This window comes from Chrysemys picta, chromosome 9 (assembly GCF_011386835.1).
Source record: "Chrysemys picta bellii isolate R12L10 chromosome 9, ASM1138683v2, whole genome shotgun sequence".
Classification (NCBI taxonomy): domain Eukaryota; kingdom Metazoa; phylum Chordata; order Testudines; family Emydidae; genus Chrysemys; species Chrysemys picta.
The window spans coordinates 94,907,116-94,931,112 of record NC_088799.1 but is presented as its reverse complement, the minus strand read 5'-3'; the positions used below and the strand labels follow the sequence as shown (position 1 = coordinate 94,931,112).

Below are 23,997 nucleotides of genomic sequence, written 5' to 3'. Positions count from 1 at the left end.
ACCTAATTGCTTTCTGTGAGGAGGTGGTAAGCCCTGTGGATAGTGAGGAAGTGGTAGATATGGTATATCTTGACTTTAGTAAGGCTTTTGATACAGTCTCGTGTGACCTTCTCATAAACAAACTAGGGAAATACAACTTAGATGGAGCTATTGTAAGTTAGGTGCATAACTGGTTGGAAAACCGTTCCCAGAGAGTAGTTATCAGTGGTTCAGTCAAGCTGGAAGGGCATAACAAGTGGGGTCCCCCAGGGATCAGTCCTGGGTCTGGTTCTGTTCAATATCTTCATCAATGATTTCGATAATGACATAGAGCACACTTATAAAGTTTGTGGATGATACCAAGCTGGGAAGGGTTGCAAGTGCTTTTGATGATAGGATTAAAATTCAAAATGATCTGGACAAACTGGAGAAATGGTGTGAAGTAAATAGGATGAAATTCTGTAAGGACAAATGCAAAATACTCCTCTTAGGAAGGAACAATCAGTTGCACATATACAAAACGAGAAAGTACTCCTAGGAAGGAGTACTGCAGAAAGGGACCTACGGGTCATAGTGGATCATAAGCTAAATATGAATGAACAGTATAATAGTATTGCAAAAAAAAGCAAATATCATTGTGGGATGTGTTAGCAGGAGTGTTGTAAGCAAGACTAAAGAAGTAATTCTTCTGCTGTACTCCACGCTGATTAGGCCTCAACTGGAGTATTGTGTCCAGTTCTGGGCACAACATTTCAGGAAAGATGTGGACAAATTGGAGAAAGTCCAGAGAAGAGCAACAAAAATGATTAAAGGTCTAGAAAACATGACCTATGAGGGAAGATTGAAAAAATTAGGATTGTTTAGTCTGAGAAGAGAAGACTGAGGGAGGATATGATAACAGTTTTCAAGTACATAAAAGGTTGTTACAAGGAGGAGGAAGAAAAATTGTTCTCTTTAAACTCTGAGGATGGAAGTTGAGAATGGGCAACAGGGGATGGATAACTTGATGTTTACCTGTTCTCTTCATTCCCTCTGAAGCACCAGGCATTGGCCACTGTTGGAAAAGAGGATACTGGGCTAGATGGACCTTTGGTCTGACCCAGCATGGCCGTTCTTATGTTCCTTGGACAAGAGGCAATAGGCTTAAATTGCATCAGGGATGGTTTAGGTTGGACATTAGGAAAAACTTCCGAATTCTCAGGGCCAGGGACAAATTGTAGGAGCCTATCTTCAATGTCATTATCCTTAGAGGCTACATGCAGCATAACCACTCCATATGCAGTAAACTGAAAGGAAAAGGAAAGACCATGAACCAGAGATGAGGCTGAATCAGAACCAGAGGGTAAGAAGAGGAGGCACAAGACAGATTCTTTCAATCAGAGTGCTTTGAAACCCCTCTCAGGCAGGCCATTGAAGCTCTAGATATTCTGCTACACAAACCTCCCAAGAAGGAAAGTAAGGAGGAACATAAGGAGAAACGAGATGGGGCAAAGCCACTACAAAGGTTTTATAAGATTTGAAGCTACAACAGTATAACCCACTTCCTACCACGCTGGAGGTTGATGTTAGGGATGGGAGTATCTGGCTACAACCAATCATCTTAAGAATTTTTGTACCCACCTTCCCAATGTGCACCAAGCCAAATCTGACCTGTGTCACTCCACATCTCTTCTTCTCTGACCAGGAATACATAGATCCCAACCAAGGGGCATTTCCTCCTATGGAGACTCAGGAGAAATTGAAGTGACATCGTCCAGCCTGATGGCCTTGGCAGCCTCCATGTGATTTGCAGGGGCAATCACAACTTGGACAGACACTCTAGCAGGCATCATCTGTCTCAAAAGCAAGACATTCCAATGTCCGAGGGGTTTCTGTCAAGAAATCTTTCTGGCCACAGCCATTGTTTTGGATGCAACTGTGGATGCCCTGTGACTCATGTATACACCCCATCAGTACGTCCACACCATGCAGCCTTGAGATCAACACGCTCACAGCACATCTGTTTGAACCCTTTCAGGAGGTGATTTTATACTTCCTATCCATCGAGCTCATCTCAACTGGTGAGGCCTTCACTCCCTTCCTAAACGGACAGATTTACTTCTGCCCCCAAATGAGTTGAACGCATTTTATAAAGGATGTGTAGACATCTCAAAGAATTTTTTGGTAAGCATAAATAAAATTTCCTGTGCCCATCCCTGCCTCTGTTTCCCTGTGTGACCTTGAGATGCCACTTAGCCCTCAGTTTTCCTATCTGTAAAATGCGGAAATAATACTGCATATGGGTAGAATGAGGCTAAATTCATTGTTTGCAATGTGCATTGAGACCTTCAGCTGGAAAGTGCTGTATTGTGTCAGGTATTATTGCTGTTCTATTATAACAGCACAAAGGCAAGGCTCAGTCAAACATTTAAAATTACTCTGGACACTACGGGTTATCCATCTCTGTGGAAGATTGCTAACATTTCCCTGAAGAAAGCAGGGTGCTGAGTTATTATTTTGCCAGAAGCTGGGAATGAGCCACAGGGGATGGATCACTTGATGATTATCTGTTCTGTTCATTCCCTCTGGGGCACCTGGCATTGGCCACTGTCGGAAGACAGGATACTGGGTTGGATGGACCTTTGGTCTGACCCAGTAGGGCCGTTCTTATGTTCTTAATTTAACGTTCCAAGCTCTCTTATGGACTTCCAATCTATTTCAGACGTATATCTCAAATTGTGCTTAACATTAAGGGGGAAGGTTATTGAATAGGTAGGGTCCTTTCAATTTCTTAATACAGGACATGTTTCTTAATATGCATGTGAGAAGACTGCACCCTCCATGGATAGAGAGACGTTTTTGAACTTTTCAGACTGTCGCATTAAAATTGTCACAATTGTTTAATTAGCCAGTAGATCCTACCACACTGATTTATGTCAGCCATGTAACATTCTCTGTGGATAGCTGGCAATTCCCTGACTAGAACGATTTGTAGTTATGGCCCTGTCATAGTTGTCAGTAGAAACTTCTATTTTCTACCATTTACAGCTCCTCTGTAAAAATTTGACCTGGGCCAAAACTTCCATTCAAAGAATAAATACCCACCAAAGAATAAATAGGTTGTTACATGGAGATTTTTAAAAAAGTATCCTCCTAACCCTGTAGAGGAAAGAAACAAATACAATATGGACATTTACTGGTTCAGGAGGCTTGCACAGCTAGACCAGAAAATCCATGTGGCCAGAAAATCAATGCTCATGGATAAAGCGCTGAAGTGGGGTCCAGGAAAACTGGGTTCCATTCCCAGGTCTGCCTCTGGCCTGCTGAGTGACCTTGGGCAAGTCATTTCCCCTCCATGTGCCCCAGTTTTCCTATCTGTAAAATGGCAATGATGATTAAGGCTAAGATTTAGTCATGGGTATTTTTAGTAAAAGTCATGGACAGGCCACGGCAGTAAACAAAAATTCATGACCTATGACCTGTCCAGGGCTTGTACTATATACCCCTAACTAAAACTTGGGTGCTCTGGGGCAAAGGGCGGCCCGGGGGCGCCGCGGGTGCTCTGGGGCGAGAGGCAATGCATGGCCCAGGACCACTGCTAGTGCTGGGTGGGGCGGCCGCTGGTGCTTGGGGGGCGGCAGTTTGTGGCCCGGGGGCGGCCAGGTGCCAGGGGGGAGGATGGTGGCGCAGGACCAGCACTGGTGCTGGAGGGTGGGGGGCAGGGGCACGCAGCCCGAGACCACCGCTGGTGCTCGGGGGGAGGGGGAGGCGAGACTGCCCCAGCAGTGGCTGGTGCAGCTGGTCCAGGGGCCACCCCAGCTGCACAGGCGCCCCTGGAATCAGTCGCATCAGCCACTGCAGAGGTCCCGGAAAGTCACAGAATCTGTGTGACCTCCGTCACAGACTCGCAGCCTTAATAATGATACCAGTCTCTTTTTTGAAAAGCGTTTTACAGGTTGTGATGAAAAATGCTATAGAAAAGCTAGGTGGTATTATTACAACGGTCCCTTCCGGCCTTAGAATCTGTGTGTTTCTGTGTACAATGCAAAACAGGCATCTTTTATTAAATAAATTGTTATTGCCTCTCTCGCCCTCTTTTTCGATGAGGGGAGACTTAATAAAACTGTTCTGAACCTCAAAAAAGATTTGAGTTTGGTTTGAGGAATGGGTGGAAGTTCTGGGAGGTGAGTCATTTTGTTTTAACTGAATCCGTGTCTGGCTATAACTGTATTTGGGCTTTCTGACCTGTACACCTACGTTCCTAGGACGGAGTTGCCAGTTTGCCTGGAAAAGGAGATCTTTGCGGATACTTTAATACAAATTGGGGCTCATGAAGCCCTCCTAAGAGAACAAAGTGTCAGCAGAGTTCCTCATTGGAGGCCTATTTCCATGAAAACAGTTGTCACTCTTTTTTCCTCAGCAACTGAGCTTTTGTTACTTTTAAAAGAAGTTTTCATGATCTCCTCATTACCATTTTTCTTAATGTGATAACTGTAAACTTCAAGAAAGCTATCATGTTTGAAAGGATACAGCAGCCCTTAGAAATGTTATACTAACTGCTTATGTTCTCCTTTGAAAAGGCTGAGACTGGGGATTTCACTAAATGTATCATTCTGTCTCCTTTTGCTGCAGCATTGTCATTTTATAGTGTCTTTCACTTATAACACAAGCTATCCTTCAAAAAGAATGCCGTGTTACTGCATCTAGCCTTTGTATCTCTCCAGCAAAGTGAGATCAACAACTCCCTTTGGTAATTGCTGGAACATGATAATAAATTGCATGTTGTACTGAAAAAATACTCTTTGGCAGGTTTATTCCAGTTCCACTTTGTATAATAACTGGCAATTGTCATTGCTTGACACTTGCTGGAGTTATGAATAACACTAGCTGCTTAGAGCTAACTAGCAGAGTAATCATGGTTCTGCTGGGTGGTCTCTACTTGGGCGTCTATCCAGCGTGCTTGTATGACCCCTGATAAACCATTGCTAATGAACAGTCTGCTCGTGCTTTCGAGCCAGCTGAAGGCAACAAAGACAATCCATGTCATAGTCTGGTAATTTAGATACATTTTTGAAGGATGCTGATAAATTAGAGAGGGTTCAGAGAGGAACCACAAGAATGATTAAAAGATTAGAAAACATGCCTTATAGTGTTAGACTCAAGGAGCTCAATCTATTTAGTTTAACAAAAAGAATGCTAAGGGGTGACTTGATTATAATTTATAAGTACCTACGTGGGGAACAAGTATTTAATAATGAGCTCTTCAGTGTAGCAGAGAAAGGTATAAAGCAAACCAAAAGCTTGAAGTTGAAGCTAGACATACTCAGACTGGAAATAAGGCATAATTTTTTAACGCTGAGAGTGATTCACTATTGCAACCATTTAGCAAGGGTCACGATGGTTTCTCTATTGCTGACAATTTTTAAATCAGGATTGGATGTTTTTCTAAAAGATCTGCTCTAGGAATTATTGTGGGAAGTTCTCGGGCCTGAGGTACGCAGGAGGTCAGACTAGATCTGTGGTTCCCAAACTTGGGACTCCGCTTGTGTAGGGAAAGCCCCTGGCGGGCCAGGCCGGTTTGTTTACCTGCCGCGTCTGCAGGTTAGGCCGATTGCGGCTCCCAGTGGCCGTGGTTCGCTGCTCCAGGCCAATGGGAGCTGCTGGAAGTGGCGGCCAGTACGTCCCTCAGCCCGCGCCGCTTCCAGCAGCTCCCATTGGCCTGGAGCAGCAAACCACGGCCACTGGGAGCCGCAATCGGCCTAACCTGCGGATGCAGCAGGTAAACAAACCGGCCCGGCCCACCAGGAGCTTTTCCTTCACAAGCAGCAGAACAAGTTTGGGACCCACTGGACTAGATGATCACAAAGGTCCCTGCTGGCCTTGGAATCTCTGAAACTAAGACTCTATGATGCCAATTGCAGGAGTTCTCTGGCCACCCGGGACTTGCTAAGTCATCACTATAGTGTGCCTGGCATTGTTGGCTACCCCAGGTTTTCCCAGTTATAAGTGAGGCTAGGACTTGTTTTTTAGTTATTTATTCAGTAGGTTCCAGCATTGTGCTGGGCACTGCACCGGACACAAAGTGAGAGAGTTCCTGCCCCGAAGAGTTTACAGTCTCAGACATTAGATTAATGGGTTATTACAACAATCTGTAACTCACTAGCCCTCTTTTTTTCCTATAACACAGGGGTGTTAACCGGCCACTTTTCCTTGAATGGTCTGTTAGAATATGTGCTAACTACTTATGGGAAACTATCTGTTCAACCTTGTCATTTAGCTATGACGCTCTGAGTACCTTTCCCAGACCTGAGGAGGAGCTCTGTGTAACTTGAAAGCTTGCCTGTCTCACCAACAGAAGTTGGTCCAATAAAAGATATTACCTCACCAAGCTAGTCTGTACAGTCTCAGAGGCAGACATAGAGAAGATCTGATACGCTGAGCAGCTTGTGTGCATTGTGAGTGAAGTGAATCTTTAGTTGGGACTTGTGGTAGGTTAGAAAGGTGGGGTGGCAAACTGGTAGGGAAATGGAGAAGCCGCTCCATGCGTGGGAGTTGGTTTGGAAGAAGACAAGGAAATGGTGAAAAAAACCAGTCTCTAAAAGGCTTGAGCTAAAAGAGAATCTCCAAGTGTTTATCTCTTCTGCCTTCTGACACACATTTGAGAGATTTTGACATTTCAGTAAGAGGCACTGGTGACACATTGCCGCCAGTCCATCACAGTCCATCAGTGTAAAAAGGGAGAGCTACATTTCCACACATACACAGGGAAGTTCATATTCCAGTACTGATCTTGTGGCAGTGAAGGAGATCTGGCAGAATCTTTGGTCTGGGGAAAAAAGCAGCCTTGGGAAAGGCTTTCTCAATACACATGATACAACGCTGTGTGCTAGCTTCAATTGTTTGTGTTTGGAATCCAATTTTAATGAAACCAAATCACGGTTTATAAAAAATAACTTGGGTTAAACTCAAATGGAACATAAAGTGTCATTTTTTAAATCTTCCTCTACATGCCAAATCAAGTGATCAGTGCTCCTGTATTAAGAATAAAGCTAATTTATTATTGGGTCAGATGGCTGATGTTGAAATCCGTGGGGATTTGAGTGGAATCATCTTCAGCATATTGTAAGGATGTGGATTTTAAACTGGCTACACTGGGCCCAAGACTGAGTGTGCAGGGTAGAATGAAATGTTTCAGTACTAGTTCTCCAAAACAAATTGTGCAGTTTAGTTATGCCCATTATTGAATTTGGAGATGTTTCTTTTCACTGCTCAAGTGTTAGTGCTCCAGAAATTAAATGGGCTTCATAAGATCTGTCTTGTCATGTGAATAAATAACCGTTCATTGTATTTTGTATGAAAAAAATGAATTGATTACATCTGGCAATGAAAAGGAGGTGGTGTAATTTATTGTACAAATGTGCACAGGGTAGCACCATAGGGTGTTTACAGTCTTGTTTTGTAACTGTAAATTGTAATTATGTTCTCTTCTCAGTGCAAACCCTAAGTCTGGGGGGTTTCAAGGAAGAAAACAGTCAATACAAGACATGCTTTTTTGCTTGTGTAGCTCTGAATGGATGGAACAAATTACCAGATTCCCTTAAACAATTGCCAGTGCTGAATAGTTTCAAAAAAGCAGTTGCTTATTTGCTTGAAGGAACCCTGCCAATGTTTTTTAAATTGCAGAGATGAAATTATATGTTGGTATTAGTAACTTTTCAAAGAATTAGCTTTTTATTGCTTATTGTGCTTTTGTTTATATGATGCTGTTCCATTGTCAGGATGTTATGCTGGAATATAACAGTTCAATGTGTACTTCCTGTCTCCTGGGAGCTGCATGAAAATTAGATGTGCCATCCCAGGAGATTATTCCAAGCAAGTATCATTTTGAATGAAGAAAATAAATGGAATATGACTGTGCCTGTCAGTGGAGTTGGGAAGCTGTGGGAGGCATTGTATTAGCAGTGCTAGGCCACAGCAAGACTTCATCACTATGTATTGGGCAATAGAGTCATTAGTTTAGTCACCCAGAACGAGATGCAGAAAGATGCTGGGTTTTGTGCCGGGGACTTCTGGTACAAGTGACTGAAAAGGATCCAAAAAGGTACTAGACATTTGTACGGCTCACATTAATGTCTATAACTCCAGCTGTTCCCAGTAACATATTTTGGAAGGATATTAAATGTCCTGCCTTAGTGTTTGAGCCAGTTTTTAACTATTAGTGCTTAAGCTGAGTCCTAATGTGAGATGTGAAGAAGAGCTCTGTGTAAGTTCAGAAGCTTGTCTCTTTTACCAATAGAAGTTGGCCAGTAAAAGAGATTACCTCACGCTCATTGTCCCCCATCTGCCTTCTGTGGGATTCTTGTACCTTCCTCTAAAGCATCTGGGGCTGGCCATTGTCAGAGACAGGACCCTGGACTAGGTGAAGCTCAGACAGGCTCTCTCCCAGCAGATGATTCCAGCCAACAGGACAGTTCTTGAGATGCGTTAATATTTCGTATGGCACAGCATGACACACTTGCTTAGCCAAGCTGCAGGGCCTTGATTGCCCATGCCACTTGTGTGAGAAGAGTGGATGTACCATGCGCTTGGCTTCATGGAAGGGGAAATCTCAGTGGCATCATCTGTTGGCCTCTCCCTGAGACCTTGCAGATGCTGCTATGTAGACATTCTGCAGGGTGTTGGCTGGCCAAAGCGGATTGAGTTGGGGATCAGCTATATCATCCCATGCTCAAACCCCAGATTTACACGTGGAAACCCAGGAAGGAATTAATGCTAATGCCTGAGGCAATGGCAGTAAGGCTCAGGGCTCCAGCTTCTGTGAATCTGGGATGTCTTTCCCATCATATCCCAGGATACTCCAATCTTGGGAGTTCTCACCTTTCCTTTAACCCCCCCTCCCACTGTCCCATGGCAACTTTCCCTTCTATTTCCCCGTGAAGTTCTACTTGGTTTGTTAGGCTGTACTATTCCATTTTGCTGATTCAGTTCTGAAAGCCTGTCACTGCCCTTGTACATGTTACTCACACAAATAACCTAAACATGGCAAGAAGAGCGATGGTAAACTGCAACCTCTTAATTATGACCCCATAGGGGAGTAGTTTTCCTTTCAGAAAGGACCTGATTTAGGACTTCTGCTCCAACTAAAATTCCTACTAAAACCAGAGGAAGTTTTGCCTGAGTCAGGAGTATCAGGGTTTTGACCTCTCTCTCTCTCTCTCTCTCTGCCTATGCTCATTGCCTTCTTAACCTACAGTTCCTAATCAAATTTCAGAGTGGACTCTATTATATGGACTGGAACTACTTTCTGGAGTGGACCACAGTCACTAAATTGTAATACTATTTTATATAGTAGCTTCATTATTTCCCCCAAAATAGTTTCCTGAGCTGAGATACCTTCCCATTGTAATGGAACATTGTTTTACTTCACATTCACAAGATTTGTTAGGGCAATAAATATGTCAGTCATGATTTGCTATTTTTTATTGTCTCGTAACTGCTCTAAGCAAAGAATATCAGTGTATTTTAGTTATAAAAGCTGAAGTGTGAGGGAAATATATTGGAAAGTATGAGGTAAAGGAATGGGGGAGAATAACTGGAAGCTCAATAGAAAGAGAAAATATTCTTATTGCCATCACTTTCTTTCTGTAAATAGTCCCCAAATGTTAGCAAAACAGGAAAGGAAAACATATGTTGTAATGTTTATAGCTGACCTCTGTTAGCTTCTAAAACAATTTCTAAATTCATTTTCACTGAGTATGTTTTTTGTCAGTCCTTTCTGCTCCGCAAATATGGGAAGGTAAAGCAAGTATATTAGCACGGGAGGATATGGTATCCATCCCATACACCAGCCAAGCCAGGGGTACTTATTTGTTGTCATGGAAAAAAACTACAAGGTGAATGCTTTTTTTTGGGTATATTATGGTCAGGGAGAAGATGGGTGGTTTTATTTATAGCATAAAATCCTGGCTTTTGAAAAAGAATTTGTGTGCACTGGATTTTGGAATGTGTTTCATTTCATTGTAGAAGACTTTCGTACTGTAACAAGATAAATGATTTATTAGGATGACTAAGGCATCATTGCAAATGCAGCCATGTCGTTCCTTCATATAATGTGGGCTAGTCATATGCCGCTGATGATACATTTCTTGAACTGTCTGCATGGGTAAACAGTTTTCTACATTAGTGCCTTTACCAAGGAATTTGGCTCTCTCTGTTAGGACATCATTAAAGTTATTTTCATAGCTGCTTTTATGTCTTAGAAACAAACAAGCTGTTGTGTCACTGGTTCCTGGGAGCTTCTTAAAGCACTGAAACGTGATAGTCAAATGCATAACTATAAGCTTTATTAATCATGTCCACACTGCAGGAGTATTCATACAGCACTGAGAAAATCCCCAAATACCTCTCCCAATATGTATTGGGCTCAGTGTAAAACCTAGGGTGGATTCCCTGGGGTAGTCTTTTCTTTGGTTATTCCAAATTCCTGGTCAGGAATTTGGAAGGGATGTCCCCATGTAATCAGACAAACAAATTGTCCATTAGTTTACATGGACTATTTTGCATCGTTAGTTTTAAAACCCCATTGGCCGTTTGCATTTCTTTTAGCTTTGAGCTCCAGTTTGGATCCTTTTTATACCTGCAGTAGCCTTTTCTTTTTAGAGGTGGTTGACTGAGATTTTTTTTTTTTTTTAGTTCAGCATGCTCAGCACATACAGAATTTAACTGTTGCTTGTTTGTTACTAAATTGACCGACTTCCTAGCAGAGAGAAAATGGGTAGGGCTGCGCAAATGCAAAAGCTAGCAAGATATTGAGAAACTGATCACACTTTATATTAGGATTCCATTGGTAAGTGTTTATAAAGGGCTAATAGACCATTAACAGATGTTTTAATAAATGGGAAATTGATTGTGATAGTCCAACAGGTCAACAGGTTGCTTATAACTGTATCTTAGAACCATCTATAACACATTCTACTGATGTGCTCATAGCCTTCTTTAACACATAGTATTCAGGTCTGATAACATCTACTAGTCATTTAGCAACCCTTTATAAACTATTTATCAATGGAAGCTTAATATGAAGCGTGAGCAAGAAATTGGAGGACGTTTAGAGCTACAGAACTAGTTGAGGAGCTGAAGGGACTGATGGATGAGGAAAGGTTGACAAAGAGTTTATACAAGTCATGGCTCTGTGCAGTCCCTGCCAACTCCTTCGCCAGCAGTAACTTCTGAGCAGAATGGAAATCCAGCCACAGAGGAGGGGATCATGCCGTGGAGAGTATCTTCTCCCTAGCTACTATGCCTGCTCTCCGTGCCTAATGCTGCCCTCTAAAACTGCAGATCAGACATTACATGGAGTGGCAGCAATGGGACCTTTATGGGTGCTGAGGCCAGGGAGAAAAATAACAGCATTGTTGCTTTTCCATCGATGTGTTTCTGTAGCTTTCTCATCCACACCGTATAGTAGAGGGCAGCATTTGGCCCAGTGAGATCTATCATGCCATGAAATCATCCTCTAAAGGAAATAGCAGAAACCCCATCTCTCTTAGATATTTCAAATTAGACTGGGCACGGTGCTCTAGGGTTCATTGTAGAAAGTGAAGGTGCCTTCCTGGGGATGGAAACTAGTAGCCCTCTTCCATCATGATTTTTGTAGTTCTAGATTGACACCTTTTGCCTAAATTTAAAACAAAACACACACACACACACGCCACAGCAACATTTTATTTTGAACAAGGAGGAAATTATGGAAATATTGAAAGAGGGGGAAAGGAACTAAACTTTGAAAGAGGCAATTAACTTGAGGGTCTGGTTTTGCAAAGCTATTTTTCCATCTGCCCCTTTTCCCCTGGGCTCAACGCTCCAGCTCAGATCTGCTTTGCAGAAGCACACAAATCCCATTGCACTCCCTGTTCTCCCTTTCCGTTTGAGCTCCGATTTGGCCAGTGTCTCTACAGCTCTTAAAGAGTTCAGTCAGGAAAAAACAGTGATTCATTAGACCCCTTCTGCATATGTACTTCTCAGTTACTTACCTGAGGGCTTTTACAGCTAGAAAAAAGCAGATTTAGCTGAAGAAACGAGCGTGCCTAGTCCTAATAAATAAAACACATGGAGTCAATTAAAACAATGTTTCAATAATTTTCAGGAAGAAGGACGCTTGATGTTACTACATCAGTGGACCACAGTGACTTCTAAGCCAACCAACTGTGCAGCTTTACCTTCCCATTTAATCTGCAGGTCTATAAAAATAGGTATGCCTACTTACCATAGTAGTCATATGCCCAATCCATCAGTTAACATGATTTTGGAATTATTTTAAGTCCAAACCATGTGAAAATAAATCCTCACTTGATTTTTGTGGACTTACTTTACTTCCATTATATTCCACTTTAAAACATTTCATATGCTCAGTTTTATTATTGTTACTTTCAGGAATTTCAAAATTTGGATTTATTAAATTTTTGAACTTTCCCTGGAAAAAGAAATGGTGTGATTCCCTGCTCTCATTGCTGGCATATGTCAAATTTCACAAGCTAAACTGAGTAAAGCCTTGCCAGTATTTTTGAGGTGGACCACCAAGTGAAAACAAGGTGTTGCAAAGTATAGTGTTGATGATTCAATGGGTGGCATTCTTCCCTCTAAGGCCACGATTCTCCAAAGATTGGTGCATGTGCTTCAATCTACACAAGTGAGTAGTCCCATTGGGTTTGGTGGAGTTACTGATGAGTATAGTTAACGTATGCATAGGTTTTTGCAGGATCAGGGCTTGAGGTTCGGATCCTGGATTGAGAACAGCGGAAGTGCATGAGTGCATCCACGTGGAGTTCTGTTACCTCAGTAGGACTCTGTGCGCATGTAGGGTGCACTCAGGCAGTTCTCAATGCAAATCAAGGCCCAAGTCTACAGTACCAATGCCACCCCAGCATATTGTTAAGGAAAACTTGGGCGCTAGACGGTATGTTTTTCAGATGAGCTGTAAAGTCAAGACTTTCTCAGTTTGCAATCTTTAAAAGTTTATTAGCACATTAGATAATTATATTCCTCCTGCCCCATCACATCTTGACTAACGTGGTATTCTTCTTTGCTTATTGACATTAAAACTGTTGTGTTATCACAGTAGCTGACATGTTCTGTTCCACAGATAGCTATACTTCAACCCGTAGTTAAGGTTATGTTACAACTTCTGCTTAACGGTTGACCTTTCCAAGTCCTCTAAAATCAATATGCTTAGTCAGATTCCTTTGAAAGTTGGAGGATGCAGGGTAGGGTGAGTGACCCAAATTGGGGTGATTTGAAGTTGGAGATACAGAGATATAAGCCCCCTAAAAATAGCCATTTTTCAGAATGTTTCAAGTTGGTTTTTTGTTAGCAAAGCTACAGGTCAAACTATTAATATTATGTGGTCTCAATCTGTTGAGCTTTACCCAAGATAACGTATGGCATCCACAAAATTTTTGGGGACCCAAGTTGAGAACGGTATTGGAGAAAAAGTACATTTTTACAGTGTGCGCGCGCTGATACAGAAAAAATGACTAGAATTCCATTTCCGCCATTTTGTATGCTTTAAATCTGAACTCTTGTATGTGCTCTAAAATCTGAATGGTTACTCCAATTGCTTTGACATTTGATGTGTCTCATGAAGGCACAGGGTAGCGTTAATGATCCAAATTTGGGATTATGTGACCAAGGGGTTCCCAAGTTACTGGCTGCCCAAAAAACTGGTTTCTTTCTGCTGCCTTGCACCATTAAACTGTGGGGTACTAATGAGTGGATGAATCACAGACTGAATTCAGACTGATGGCTGTGAACTCTTCCTTCAATTAACGTAATAAGAATAAGTTAATCACAAGCCCTCATCTAAGGCAAAAGGAGCTTTGGACTGAGTGAGTGGAGATTGCTACAATTTGAAAGTTGTGGGTGGCAATTTTAATTTGGGGGAATGTAATCCCAGTCTTGGGGGGGGGGGGAAATTAGGCATGTGAATGCTTCCTGAGAAAGGAGGGGAATTAGAGGGTGGAGAAGTGGAGCAATAGGAGGGGAGAGGGCTATGGGGAGGATAAATTGGGGTTAGGTGATACAGGAGGGGAGAGATGTTATGGGGTCTCAGATGAGGTAAGCATGGCACCCCCTAGCTCTTCCAATGTCATCTCACTTCAGCACATGCATCCCAACCCCTTGTATTGCAAACGTCCTGCACCTCACAGCTCTGCCAGTGCATCCCAACTTCCCTGCATCCCCAGCTCTGCCAGCGCACCCCATGGGGGGCGGGACAACACCCGAGCGGCTCTGCAACCCCGGAGGTTGCAACGCCCAAAGCCAAGAGCCAAGCCCAGCCATCTCCACAGCAACGGAGCTGCAGGAGCCACCACTGTGGGATGGCCGCCACGGTAGGGTGAGTGCTGGACAGGACTCAACCCCCTCCCCCTGGTAGGGTTGCCAACCCTCCAGGATTGTCCTGGAATCTCCAGGGATTAAAGATTAATCTTTAATTAAAGATTATGTCATGTGATGAAATCTCCAGGAATACATACAACCAAAATTGGCAACCCTACCCCATGGGGGGAGGACCTGACTGAAAGTACCCCAGGGCCTTCACCCCCAGACTATTTACTGGGTCACAACAGGCCATACATTTTTACAAATAAGTCCTGACCCCCAAAAAGGTTGAAAACCACTGGCCTATCTAATATATTGTCCCTTTCATCATTTTCTTGCTATGGAAGGGTTGACCCCTCCAACCTACCAAGACTCCCTGATTGTCTGCCCCAGCCCTGACCCCCAACAGAGGTTAGAACAGCATGGGGGCTACTCTGACTTCTGCCAACTGCTAGTGGTCCCGTAGGGGAATTTTCTCACCCTTGATGTGTTCTTGCCCATATGCAGGAGCTTCTCTTGCTCTCTGTCCATTGGGGATTCTCCCACCCCAGGGATACCCCCTACAGGGATTTGGGGTTCTTTCCCACTCCTGCTTGAATGGCGCAAAGAGAGCAGACTGTCCCCTGTGCATAGTGAGTGGTTTCATTTACTTTTCCTTACCTCAGTACTGCATATCATGTGATCTCTGGAAGGATAATTAGGGAAGTGAAAGTATTTACTGGCTGCTTCTACAGTGAAAATATCTTTGCAGCTGAATGCAACCATCCTCATCATGTTTTAGCTGGCTGAGCCAAGCACCCTCAGGTGGGACTGGTTGTGATTGATGGTTCACAACATTAACCTTTAACAAGGTCTTCTTTCTTTTTTACTTGCAGAATGGCAGCTAGGGCTGCAGCAGAAACAAAGCAGCGATAGCTTGTAAGATTTGTTGTGATCAGCCTTAGGTTTTTAAGAGCAGAGTAAAGCTGCAGACACCTGCACTCGTGTAACACAGCCAGTAACATTGCTGTCACATGCAGAACTTCATAGATGAGACACTCTTTCTCTTTTGTTTGTCATAAAAGAATCTCTTCTGAGCTTTGAAAGTAAAGAAAAACAATGAGACAAAGATGTAACAGATCACCAGAGACATGTATTATTACCTGTCTGAATATTCATCAAATTACAAACAAAGGTAAGAAAGAATGGAGCAGCATCTAAAATGGAATGCACTCGTTGCAAGGGCATAGACAAGCTTTGCCGACAACCGCACTTCTTGCACTATCTGTGTTCTGACTGATTTTTCTTTTCTGAGGCTGGGCCAAGTCTGCTCCCATTGACGTCAGTGGGAAAACTACCATTGACTTCAGCAGAAAAATGATTGGTCACTTAGTGTTCGAACAGACACACAGGTCTCTGTTTTGTGACCTGTGCCATTGAGTACCTGAGAGATTTCCATGAAGACATTTAAACACATTGTTAAAAATGCAAGACTATGGTTATGCTGGTTAGAAAGGAAGGATTGCTCAGCGGATAGGGTGCTAACTTGAGAGACCTGTGTGACCTTGGGCAAGTCAATCTCTGTGTACTTCCGTTCCCCATCTGTAAAATGGGGATAATAAAACCCATCCTACCTCACAGGAGGATGAGGCTAAATACACTAAAGGTTGAGAGTTGCTCAGGTGCTAGGACGATGGGAGCCATTACACATACCTAAGATATCTGGCCATGGGAGTAGAGCCAGTGGCTTACCTGCTGGAGGCCATCTCAACTCAATGTTGGACATGGCTGAAATTTTTTACTGGTGGGACTAGTAGCATTAAAGCATGTTTCCGCTGTACTTCCTGAGAGTATGTGATCCGCTGTATAATTAGGGAGCTCATCCACCAGGTAAGGACTCGGGATGCCTTCTGAGCAAGCCTGTCCCTCACCCTCTAGAAGCAGATATGTGATGTTGGCCTTGTTGATCAGTCCAGGGTTTGATGGCCAACTGTGGGGTAATTCTCTCTCTTTTTTTTTAATTGAATGAATGACTTCTCAAAAACATATTTTTCCCCCACTAGGAGATGACCCATTCCTGGCCTCCACCTCTTACTGCTATTCACACCCCCGGCAAGGCTGAGCAGACCAAGTTTTCCATCCCAAGCAAGGTGCAGGTAGGTTATTAATTATTATTCATTCACATATGAGTGATCTTCACTAGACACTTTGGCCCATGTCCTCAAAGATATTTAGACTCCTAACTTTTCCATTGAAATCAATTTTAAGAGCCTAAATAAGCCCAATTTGAGGATCTGGAACTTTACGTTTGTGATTTGGTTTCATTTTCAAAATTCTCTTGAGATGAAAATTCTCTTAATATGTTATTGATAGGGCTGCTTGTTCAGAACTTCAGAAGTTACAGTAAAGGATAAAAGGAAGGTGAATCTTACCTATGTTTTCAAACGAGTCTTTCCATTACAAATAGTGTTTACAATGTGTTTATTTTTTCTCCCGCAGTTTGTGTAACACACTGGCAAAGAGTATCTTGGTCCCCACTAGTGGCTAAAACCAGTACAGTAGTATATGGGTCTGTTCCTGCTCTACAATTAAAAGGGCTGGTACTTTAGCTCCAGGAATAGAGGCTCATGCTTTTAGATCCCAAAGTCCCAGATTCAGTCCCTGCAGATGACTCAACATGTGCATTGCTGCAAGTGGTGACTTATACTGAGATTTGAACTGCTGTGGACCTCTGCCACTTGGAGTCATACTTTCCAGGGGAGCTGGATATGTTACCCCATAGTGTGGGGGTTTGTTCTTCTCTCCATAGGCTGGACAATGTCAAGAGTTTCTGAGGCTGCTACAGCTTTGAAGACAACAGAAAGCTGGTTCTTTCATTCATGCAGTAGAGGCTTTTGTAATCATGCACTATTTCAGACATTTAAAATCCGTTTTCCCCTCACCAATTTTGTCCAGTTGTCACTATTTGCCAGAGATTCTCCCACTCCAAACCCTGCCTCCATGTGTTGGCTGAAGCTAATGTGAAATCAGTGTGGCTATTGCTATTAAACAAAACAAAGCAAACTCTTACCATGCCGTATTCCAGCAAAGCATCATGTTCTGCTCCGCTACTGACAATGGCAATGCACTTAAGTGCTGCTGCATTAAACATCATAGGCCAGATTCATATGTGGGTGCAATTCCTAACTAAGCTGAATACTGCACTCATTTATATTACTGTAAATCTGGTTAAACTCCACAGAATCCATTTAGGTCAAAGTGGATTCATACCCATATGAGTAAGCATGGAGTCTGGCATACTGGAAGCTATATCTTCTTAAATTAGAGCAGGACTAAATTCAGTGCTGGTTTTTTTCTGGGCCCTACAAAAATAGGATCATGTACTGCACTCCTTCACTAACTTCAACGAGAGTTTTGCATGAGTAAATCTTATGCTCTCAGACCCATTTAAAAATCTGTGAGGTTATGGTAAATTTTATGAAATATAAATTAGGCTTTTAAAAAATCACACTTTAGGAAAGAGGAAAGAACGTGGATGTTTCTAGGTTAGTTAACTTTACTGTGAAAAATACAGTACAAGATTGCCTACTCAGAACATCCCACTAAATCAATTAGAGAGAGCCAAATTGATAGGTTTTAGAGATAAAACAGATAAGAACATGTGGTCATATAAACCTAAAGCAGGCCTTATTATAGGTCCTCATCTTACATAAAAAAATTAAGTCTCCTCATTTGTAAAATAATGCAATAGAAAAGGCAGAACTTATCACAACAATTTATTTATCCCTCTGACACTCAAATTTAAAGTGCTATGTTTACTCTTGAAGGCATGATTTACCTCACAAGGGACTGACTAACAGTGCAGCAGAATATTAGGAACTAATAATGCCCTGAGAGAAAGTGTAGCGAGGGCTTTAATGACTTTAACATCCTACAGATCTAAGACTTTTAACAAAGTAGTGCCTGTCTCTCGGACTGGATTGTAAATAATGGCTTAATTTAAAATCATCACAAACTACTAGGGCCTACTTGGATGAAGGCTGATTTGGCATCAGGTTATACCTCATTGTTGATTGTAAAGCCAAGGGAAAGATCAAGCAAGAAAAGCATGTGAAATTAAGAATGTCATTATACATTACTGTGGGTCAGTGAGAAGCACATTGTGTGCAAAATGCGGTGTGCACTCCACACCGTGGGCCAGATCCTGAGCTGATGTAAAGTTAGTGCAGCTTCATTGATTTCACTGGAGCTTCACTGGTTTACACCAGCTGAAGAACTGACGCTTGTGTCTTTGTCTCGTGTACGTAAGATAGCACTCCAAAACATCTTGAATTTCAGTTTTAGGTAGCGACATTTTAAGCAGGTGGGGTCAAAAAAGAAGAGTGATGCTGCTGAATTTAATGCCTGGTTATTTTAAAACTCAAGACCAAGTTCAGCCTATGCAAATACTTCCCATTATCTTAAATGGGAAGCACATGTACACATCTGTGGGTAAGACTTTAAAGGGCCAGATCGTCAGCTGGTGTAAACTGATGTGTGGATTCCACACCGGAACTAAGTCCGTGTACACCAGCTGAGGATCTGGCCATTTGGGCCTAAAATAGGCTAGGTACTGAGCAGTGCAAGTAGCATTCTTATGTACAGATAATACAGTCTTTTAAATTTTTAGTGTTGTTCTCTTCTCAGGCACATGAACCTGTGTATTTTCCTTCTCTGTTTATGCTATGCTTGTGCCCTTAGTCTAACAAGGAAAGATGTATCTACCATCTTCTTCCTTTCATTGAACTAATCCTGACATTTTTGTGTTCTTCATTGTAGGATTCCCAGCACCCGACCTCAGGATACAATGTACAAAGTAGGTCTTTATTGTCCTTAATTGAGACAATCGGGGTTGGTTGGTTGGTTGGTTGTTGGGGGGTTCTTTTTGTTTGTTTGTTTTTTGCCTCCTTAACATCATTAAAACAAGGGATGAAAAATTAATTTCTATGGTGCTAAAGCAGATCAGTTCCATTTTTGATGACATATTACGCATTGTGGCATGTTGTGTAACCAAGTACAATTAGGTGGGTTGAGCGCTTAGGGCAACAGGAATCTTTTGACATTTGGAAATATGTTTCCTTCGTTTACAGAGTGGAGTGATCCAGCAGGGAAAGCTGCCACCAAGTCAGTGCCACAAAAGTCGTAAGTATTGTTACTTCCAGCTTTATGTTTTGTTTTAAGTTTATCTTAAGGAATGAGCTTAGTTCTCCAAAGGTAACTGAACCCAGCTTACATACAATCTTGTCCCGGCATTCTGGTGTTCTCAACAGTGCTGAAAAATTCGCCATAAACCAGTTTTACGTCTTCTGCTCTTATTGCTGTTTCTTCTCCTTAAGCATTAATGAACAGAGATATGTCTAAAAGATGAGTTTATTAAGCAAAATGAATGCCAATTTTATTTGTACAGCTTGCCAAAATTAAACCACTTTTAATTGGTCATCAGATACTAAGCTTCTTACAACAGAAAATTCAACCTGATGAATAGCTGATGCAAGATTTTTAGCATTTATTTATTGAAGGAGAGTAAAATACGTTGAAAAAAGAGGTCTTGAATTTTATACACTTCGGGACAGTTGACAGTCACGGATTAAAGAAAATCACGGATGATCTAAAAATATGGAGGACCTGATTATTCACTGAGTTACATCCTTTCCCATTATCTTGTGCTGGTGTAAAACTGGAGTAAGGCAGCAGTGAATTGAGCCCACAATATTTTGCACCTTAACCCATGGTCTCAAAGTGCTTTACAAATATGAATTAATTAGCAACTTTGTAAAATAGGTTACTATTATAGTTACCATTTTACATATGAGGAAAGTGAGGTTTGGATCTGGCCTAAATTCAGAGCTGCACCACTTTAACTACTGGAGTGTTTTTTAAATTGATTTGGTTAAACCAAGATACACCAATCTGTACTGGTTTAACTAAAATGTGTTTAAACCCCTGTGTGGACACTTAGATGGATTTAGAAGTGGCTTATAGCAATTTAGTTTAATTCAGTCAGGATGCAATTTAATCTATATCCGTATAAGCCAGGTTAAATCAATTTAACATATCTACACCGCATTTTTGAATTGGTTTAATTCAATTGATTTTCAACCAGTTTTAGTTAAATCAATACAACTTTGTGCACAGACGAGGTCTCAGTGAGGTCAGATAACTTGCCCAAGTCATATGGCAAGTCAATCACAGAGTTGGGACTAGAATCCAAGCATTCCATTCCATTGTTTTAACCTCTGGACTCCTTGACTCATGAAATAAAGTCATGCAACTTTTCTCATATGAGTAAAGTTACTTGAATGAGCAAGGATTTGCAAAATGAATCTCTAACACCGACCCTCTAAATTCAATTTATTTAATGCAAAAATTGAAAGTCAGCATTTCAGTTTTAATGAGAATTATGAAATCTGGCTAATGATAAAAATAAATTGGTGCACATAAGCGATATTTATTTTTCCAACAATATCATCAGATTAGTCCTTCCCTTATTCTATTGTTATTTCTGGAAATGATTTCAGATTTTAAAAAATATCTCTCCCACTGGACCCTCTGATCCTGAAAACAGAAAGGATAAATTCATATGCCAGAATCTCTAAATGATGCAATGCTTACATCAAGAACCTTCTCTAGTAAAACATAAAAAATATTATTACATCTTAAAGTGATTTTTCTCCTAAAGCAAGTGTATTTGGATTCCACTATGAAAAATATTTTGGTGAGTATACTATAAAATACAATATTTCAATAGTTTGTATCCAACAGTAATAGACTTGTCAATCATGGTTTATAGTTATAAGCTGAATTTAAAAAGAACAGCGCTTCATAGCTCAGTGGTATATAGTGCATTTAATGGGACCAAAGCTCTCTATAGGAAGCCTGATATAAAACTCGAAGACACTGAGTACATTTTATGAACCAGTTGCTCTCTATTCTGCTGCTTGATCTAAAGTTCCAGCACTATCAATCAGATTTCTGCTGGAATGAACTGCCTTCTTATGGTAGGTGATGGATTTTACACATGACAGATCAGAGCTGCAATAAAGTTACTTTTATTTTTAGCTTCCAAATGAAGATCAGCTATCCCATTAGTATCATTTTTTCCCTTTTACTACAAAGAAATTGTTAAGGCAGTTTCCAAGAATTTCCATAGGTCTTTGGGAGGGTTATATTGGTTAGGAGGCAATCCATTGTGTGACTTAAAGTATGGTAGGCAAGACTCTGCCCTTAGATCTACATGTACAGCTTCCACTAACTTCAGCTGGAGTTGGTTGCACATGCCTGAGGATAGAATGAAAGCAAAGCAGATTGTGGCTGAAACCAATGATGATATTATCCAATAATCATAGCTAGATGGTAGATTTATTGATCCTGCTATCACTATCCATTTTAATAGCAAGATATTTATGATGCTGTGGTTCCATAATTCCTGATGGATATGGATGGGATTCTGGGATCTACTGGTAAAATTATGGTTTCTGCATATACCAGCACCATTGCTCTATGCTACAGAGCACACCCCAATCTTAGCTCTGCCCCTATTGGTATTCTTGCACCCAGCCACCACCTCCACTTATAATTGGATCTGTTTTTCACTATTTCATCTTGAGCTTCTGCTGCTAAACAGATGTGGCACAGGTGTATTCATCTATTTCTATCCATTGCGGGAGGTATCTCTGAGCTGGACGCGTGTGTGAGATGATGTCACAGTTGTCCTTCATCTTTTTGATGATTACATGCAAATCTTATGAAACCTGAGACTACCCGTCCCATTAACATCACTTCTGTTGGCAATCAAATTGACCCCATCAGTTCTATCAGAAATCTGCTTGTGATCTTTGATCAGGCGTTGGAGCAAAGGTGCTCACATTCATCCTATTACCCAGCTACCCTCCTGCCAGCTTAAGAATTAGGTGCTATTTATAGGCAGAATGTGTTTTTGTCATGTTGAGACTTGGATTACATGCTGCTTTACTCTGCTCCAATAGACAATGCTCTGTGCATGTCAGATGTTGGAGGCTGGCATCCTTGCAGGGTCAGAGTAAAGGGTGTTTTTTGTATGGTGTGTGGTTTATGGTAAAAAGGTGTGCACCTGTAGGTGGAAGAACAGAGAGTATTTACTGCCAGGTGGCTTAACTTTCCATTTCCTTGACTGTATGGGTTTGTGTCAGGCATATTAGTATGGTAACCTACATGGTTTCACAGAAAAGTATTTTTGTGTATGAATTTTTTACGTTTTTAATGTTTAAAATATATGGTGTCACACTCAAACGCAAGGGGCCATGAGAAATCCCAGAGCTGTGCAGGAAGTCAGATGGGGTGTGGTGAGTTGTATCAAGGATGGGGCCCACAAGGGCCAAAGGGCCTGATCCTGCAAACATATATAAGTAACTTGACTCACAAGTAGTCTCACTGAAGTGGTATTTTTATTTCTAGCCATACAGTTTTAATATGAAATTTATATATAGATATATCAAAAAGATATTGTAGCTGAAACTAGTAATGACAATATCTAGCTCTTATGTAATGCTTTTCTTCAGTAGATCTCAAAGCACTTCACAATCTTTAATGTATTTATCCTTCCCCTGTGAGGTAGGGTGGTATCATTATCTCCATTTCACAGATAGCCTTTCTGTGTCTCAGTTTCCTAAGTGACTTGCCCAAGGTCACACAGGAAGTCTGGTGGAGCAGATAATTGGACCCTGATTTCCCAAGTCTTAGGCTAGTGCCCTAACCATTGGGCTACCCTTCCTCTCCAAAGGATGGTCCAGGATTGTGAAAAAACTATAGGACTTGGCTTCTCATCTTCTTCTGCTTCTTTTTTTGACCAGTCCATAGATTACATATAGTACAATAAATTTATAACCAGTCTACTCCTATTAGTTTTTTATGAAGCATAGTAAGGAGCAACAGATACGGTGCAACCAATTGCAAGGAGAAGGATCATCTGTCAACATCCATGAATTCAAGGGTACATAGTCAGCCCTTGACTGAGGTTTGTGTTATATAATTACTATTGAGAGTATGTCATCCTCAAACATCCATTCTTTTGTTCTGTTTAGTTGTTAGCACTTGGCCTGTGTCCAGTTGGAAAGCACCCAGAACCTTTTTAATCAAGCACATCCTGTGTTCTAAGTCATACTGCAGAGTACTCTTGGGTAGTTTCCATAAAAGCCCAGCTAAAAAGAAGAATGTAATCATAATGGTATTCTTTCCTTGTCATAAAATGACTTCCTATACTTATTGTATTAACACAGTATTAAAAGGTCCTACTCATGGATTCAGTGAACTACCGGAAACCATTAAGAACTTGGAACAGAAAAGTTTAATGGGTCCGACAAAAACAACAACTTGTTTTATCTTTATAGATTTTTGTGAGCCTACAGACTGTAGTCTACAACCTGTGCAGTAGCTAGAGAAAAGCTAAGTTCAGAGTACTCAAAAACATGCAAAACAAATTGGTGAACAATTTCACATGACATTTTGGCAAACATTTCCTTGCAATTTTTGCACTCTTCTCCTATTCAATGTGGTAAAAAATTACACTGGAAATAAGAATTTCTTTAAAAATCTGAAAATGAGTCAGTGACCATTATTTAGCTTGTTTAAAGCCAGGGAGAATCCCACTGATAAAACTGAGATTCACCA

The 23,997-nt window shown here is 41.4% G+C and overlaps 1 protein-coding gene across 5 annotated transcripts in view; it reads left to right on the top strand.

Moving 5' to 3' along the window:
* Positions 1 to 23,997, top strand: part of AFF2 (ALF transcription elongation factor 2) — a 392,067-nt gene that overhangs the window by 226,371 nt on the left and 141,699 nt on the right. For all 5 annotated transcript variants that reach the window (XR_010590298.1, XR_006174660.2, XM_024106004.3 and 2 more), the window contains 3 exons: positions 16,377 to 16,469; positions 19,132 to 19,168; positions 19,443 to 19,494. Coding sequence is in view for 3 of the 5 variants with exons in the window: in XM_024106004.3 (XP_023961772.2) it covers positions 16,377 to 16,469; positions 19,132 to 19,168; positions 19,443 to 19,494 (182 nt within the window). In the remaining 2 variants the exon portion in view is untranslated. The remainder of the gene's footprint in view (positions 1 to 16,376; positions 16,470 to 19,131; positions 19,169 to 19,442; positions 19,495 to 23,997) is intronic.